The sequence below is a fragment of the Octopus bimaculoides genome, chromosome 19 (assembly GCF_001194135.2).
Source record: "Octopus bimaculoides isolate UCB-OBI-ISO-001 chromosome 19, ASM119413v2, whole genome shotgun sequence".
Lineage (NCBI taxonomy): Eukaryota > Metazoa > Mollusca > Cephalopoda > Octopoda > Octopodidae > Octopus > Octopus bimaculoides.
The window spans coordinates 47,296,393-47,301,329 of NC_068999.1; the positions used below are offsets into that span (position 1 = coordinate 47,296,393).

At 37.5% G+C, this 4,937-nt stretch overlaps 1 protein-coding gene across 4 annotated transcripts in view; it reads right to left on the reverse strand.

Moving 5' to 3' along the window:
• LOC106868358 (WD repeat-containing protein 44) overlaps positions 1-4,937 on the reverse strand; it is a 60,851-nt gene that overhangs the window by 22,390 nt on the left and 33,524 nt on the right. For all 4 annotated transcript variants that reach the window (XR_008266202.1, XM_014913573.2, XM_014913574.2 and 1 more), the window contains exon 9: positions 4,222-4,320. Coding sequence is in view for 3 of the 4 variants with exons in the window: in XM_014913573.2 (XP_014769059.1) it covers positions 4,222-4,320 (99 nt within the window). In the remaining variant the exon portion in view is untranslated. The remainder of the gene's footprint in view (positions 1-4,221; positions 4,321-4,937) is intronic.

Below are 4,937 nucleotides of genomic sequence, written 5' to 3' on the forward strand. Positions count from 1 at the left end.
ATATACAGGGGTTGGACAAAATAATGGAAACACCTAGCATCATAATTTTGAAATACCTATAAAACCGTCAAAAGCTTGTTTATTTTTATGTTTTTTGATTTATCATTAGTGTTGCTTAATATGTTTTTCTAAAATTGCTTTCTTTTCAGATATCATCAGCAAAAGGTAATTAAAATTCATTAAAATGACAGATCTATCAGACTTTCAAAGAGGTCAAATTGTTGGTGCTCATATGGCAGGCGCTAGCGAAACAAAAACAGCTGAAATGTTTGTTGTATCAAGAAGTACTGTCTTGAAATTAATGACAGCCTTTAAGAAGGAGGGAAAAACCTCATCGAAACAAAACTCCAGAAGAAAACCAAAACTTTCAGATAGGGACTGTCAGACTCTTACTCAAACAAGCAAAAGAAGATAAACTGAGATGAATCCAATAATGTATTTAACCCAGAGACAATGAAATGCCTACATGTAGACTCTTATTAAGCTGACAATCCAGTAATTTATCTTTTTGGTCAATAATTGATTCCACTTGAGTGTCCACTTGCAGGTTGGGAATTTAGCGTCAGCAATTTTTAAAATATTTTTTACTGCGTTCAACACATTTTATTCTACCTTCCTCAGTTCGTTTAGCTGTAGGGAATAGTTACTAGAACTCAGTGAACTTTCAAAAAAGGGACAAGCATCCTAGCCAGAGAAAGAATTTTCTCTCTCTCTCTCTTTACTACAATAAAAATTGAAATTAAATACTAAATAGTTAAAACCTAAAGCATGGTCAATGTGAACATCAATAAGTTAACAACGGCAGATAAAATGTGGATGAGAATCAAACACTAGAGGGTAGGTATCATAAGGGGGTAGGAATGGATTAAGTAGTTAACACAGGGTGGATAATATTCTTTTCTTTTCTACTCTAGGCACAAGACTCAAAATTTTTGGGGAGGGGACCCAGTTGATTAGATTGACCGCAGTATGCAACTGGTACTTAATTTATCAACCCTGAAAGGATGAAAGGCAAAGTTGACCTCGATGGAATTTGAACTCAGAACATAAAGACAGCCGAAATACCACTAAGTATTTCGCCCAGCATGCTAACGTTTCTTATTTCTTTACTGCCCACAAGGAGCTACACAGAGGGGACAGAGGGGTTTGCAACATTTTGCTTGTCGTGCTAACAATTCTAGCAGGTTGTCCCCACACCTTTTCTAATATTGGTCAAAAACATTTTAAGCCCTCAAAGTTACTACTAATGCTCGCTTCACACACTCACTGACGATAATCTCTTCTGGTGATTTCAGATATATATATATAGGCACAGGAGTGGCTGTGTAGTAAGAAGCTTGCTTCCCAACCACATGGTTCTGGATTCAGCATTTTGTCCATCTTTACATTCTGACTTCAAATCCTGTTAGGGTCAACTTTGCCTTTCATTCTTTCGGGGTTGATAAAATAAGCACCAGCTGAGCACTGGGGTCGATGTAATGAGCACTGGGATCGACTCTTTTCTTGAAATTGCTGGCTTTGTGCCAAAAGTTGAAACCAATAGTAGAAAAGATGAAGATTGTTTCTTTGACATATACACCCACTGTGTCTTTGTGCTGATGAAGGAGACAAGATAGTCATGTCTATATTGAAGAAAGCTGTTAAGAATTTTGTCCATGGAGGTAGTGCAAGTTTGACACAAGTTGTCTCGGTTGAAGGCGGCAAGGCATATGCATGGAAAGTTGAAGGGGGTGTGAAAAGTGCTACCATTTCTAGAGACATGAGCATTACAGAGTGACGGAAAAGAAGTCGTTAATATAGAGGAGGGAGTATGTGCGTAGTAACGCAAACAAACCCCTGGGGCACTTCTGAGTTGTTGCAGCACAGGTCAGAGAAATTTCCCATGAGGCATACTGGCAGTCCGATACAAAGCTTCCTATCCAAGAGAGAAAACCAGGATGAAACTGAAAGGTAAGTATTTTAATCAAGACAGTTTTATGTTGGACATAGTGAAATGCTTTGATGATATAAGTGCAACAGCATTTTTTTTTTGCCAAATTTCTTAAAATCAAGTGAACATTGGTGAGTGATGTAGTGAGCTTCATTGATGACCTGGTAGGTATTAAGGAAGGTGATGGACTCAAGGTGTTGGAGATGACTGTTAATGGCTGTTTCTATCAGCTTACAGATATATAATCAAATGTTTTCCAGTTATGACTATCTTTTTCAGGGTTACGTAGAAATACATAGTCTTATATATCTTTTCTTATGTAAGCCAGTGTAGGATATGATCTGAAAGGGACTTGCTATTTTTAACATCTCAAACATGCATGAGATGAGCTCCTTTGTTCATCATCACCATCATTTAACGTCCGTTGTTCATGCTGGCATGGGTTGGACGGATTGACCAAGGCTGCTAAGCTGAGAGGCCACACCAGACTCCAGTCTGATTTGGCACGGCTTCTACAGCTGGATGCCCTTCCTAATGCCAACCACTCCGAGAATGTAATGGGTGCTGTTGCGTGCCACCAGCACAGGTGCCAGTTGCAGGACACCAGTGTCTGCCATGACTACGATTTCACTTGGCTTGATGGGCCATCTTCTCAAGCACAGCATATTGCCAAACGCCTTGGTCATTTGTCATTGCCTCCATGAGGCTCAACACTCAGAAGGTGCTTTTTACATGAAACCAGCCTCCATTCAGTAAGTTAAAATGTTAGGTAAATTATTGGCGAAGTTAGAGAGATTGACCTTCTTTAAGAACATGACACACTATTTCCCACTATTGGTATAAATTCCTGTAAAGATAGAGATATCGAAGGGCTACTTCAGAGAAAGAAGGGGATAAATAATTGAGTCTGCAGGAATGAAAAAGATTGATGCCGACTGGAGTGGAATTTGAACTTAAAATACATAAAAAACAAACAATTTAAAGCATTTAAATAAGTTTGTTATTTTTGCTCACCTCTTCATCTTTATTACTATATTAATGTAATTAAATAAAAAGATGAAGGAAGGTAGGGTTAATATAATAAAGTATGTGAATTCTAAGTTTTTTAAAATTGCTTGATTTAATTAAGTAAAACTATAAAAAGTTGTTAGAAGATTACAATCATTATTTTCAAAAATCTCTGTCAAACATAACCACAACAAAGAAGCTGTTCAACTATTTTTGTGCTTACACTTTTATGAAAATATACCACCTAGTGCTTTGATTAATGTTAAATATAATCAAGAATTTAGTAGAGATTAGTGAAACAACTAACTTTGCCATTATTTGACTGGTGTTTGGAAACAATGAAATATTCTTACATGTAAGTATGATGCAGTGCTTTAATTTCAATATGGGCGCATTTAAATAGACAGTGCCATAGCACTGGAGTTGGTCTTAAGAACGTTGGTATTGAAAGGGTAAACAGAATATTATGACAACTTATCTATTCAATATTAGTTTCAAATTTTGGTACAAGGCTAGCAATTTCAGGGGAGGAGTAAGTCGATGACATCGAACCCAGACTCAACTGGTACTTACTTTACTGACCCCGAAAGGATGAAAAGCAAAGTCGACTTAGACAGAATTTGAACTCAGAACATAAAGATAGATAAACTGCTGCTAAGCATTTTGCCCATTGTGCTAACAATTCTGCCATCTCACCACCTTATACTTATTTATACAATATTCTTTTCAACTCTAGGCACAAGGCCCAAAATTTTGGGGGAGGGAGCCAGTCGATTACATCGACCCCAGTATGCAACTGGTACTTAATTTATCGACCCCCAAAAGATGAAAAGTAAAGTCGACCTCGGTAGAATTTGAACTCAGAACATAAACACAGACGAAATACTGCTAAGCATTCCGCCTGGCATGCGAATGATTCTGCCATCTCACTGCCTTATACTTATTTATACAATATTGTTAACCATAGTGTGAAGATGCATGGCCTGGTGGTTAAGGTGTTGCACTTAGAATTGCATGATCATGGTTTTGATTTCCAATCCAAGTGGTGCATTGCGTTCTTGAGTAGAACATTTTTTCTTGTTGCCCCAGTTCACACAATGGGCAGCCTTGAGACAAATTGGCATTCCATTCAAGGGGAATGCTGATCTGCCCACCTACCCAGTTTATTTGCACCTTTCAAAAACTACAACAATGTGAGGAAGTGCATTGTGACCAGTGGTGTACAACAACATCTCATAGTCTGGTCGATACAGTGATACACCAGTTAAATATAGTATACTCACGCCTTGCTCTTGGTCCCATGTTGGTCAGATAAGCTTCGGCTATTTTCTGATTTACATTCGTCTTCTTCTGAACCTTCAGTTTTACGATCCTCACCTTCACTAAAAGTGAAGAAAAAATCTATTTCAGATTTATTAAGAAACCTTTGTCTGAAATAAACTAAGAAACATAACAGGAACTAGATTATCTAATTTGAATGAAAATGGTATTGTATAGAGAAAAACAGCTTGTTTTAAATCTCTGTGTGAAAGATATACAGTAACAGTATCAAATGGTAAAGTTTATTTGCCAACAGAACGTGGTAGTCCTATAGAAGATGATGTGACTGTTGTTTTAGCCCTAGGAAAACGTCTTTTTCCAGTTGGCTATCAACACAGTCTGTGTTGTGTCGATAGCCAGCTGGAAAAGATGTTTTCCTGGGGCTAAAACAACAGTAACATCCTCCTTTATAGGACTGCCACGTTCTATTGGCAAATAAACTTTACCAATGGCATTGTAGTTGATAGTAAAAATGAAGTCTAGCTAGTGGTAAGAGATGGTAAGAGATATTAAATTATTTAAAAACAAGAGCACTCAGAGAGCACAAACCTCCGCCAAGGCAACATCAACATCCACTCAATGATTAGCCAGAGATGATTTTTAGAATGAGAATATCTGAAAAAATTTTAACTGCTCTCACAAACAAGAATACTAAAAATGCCATCAGAATGGGTGCCAT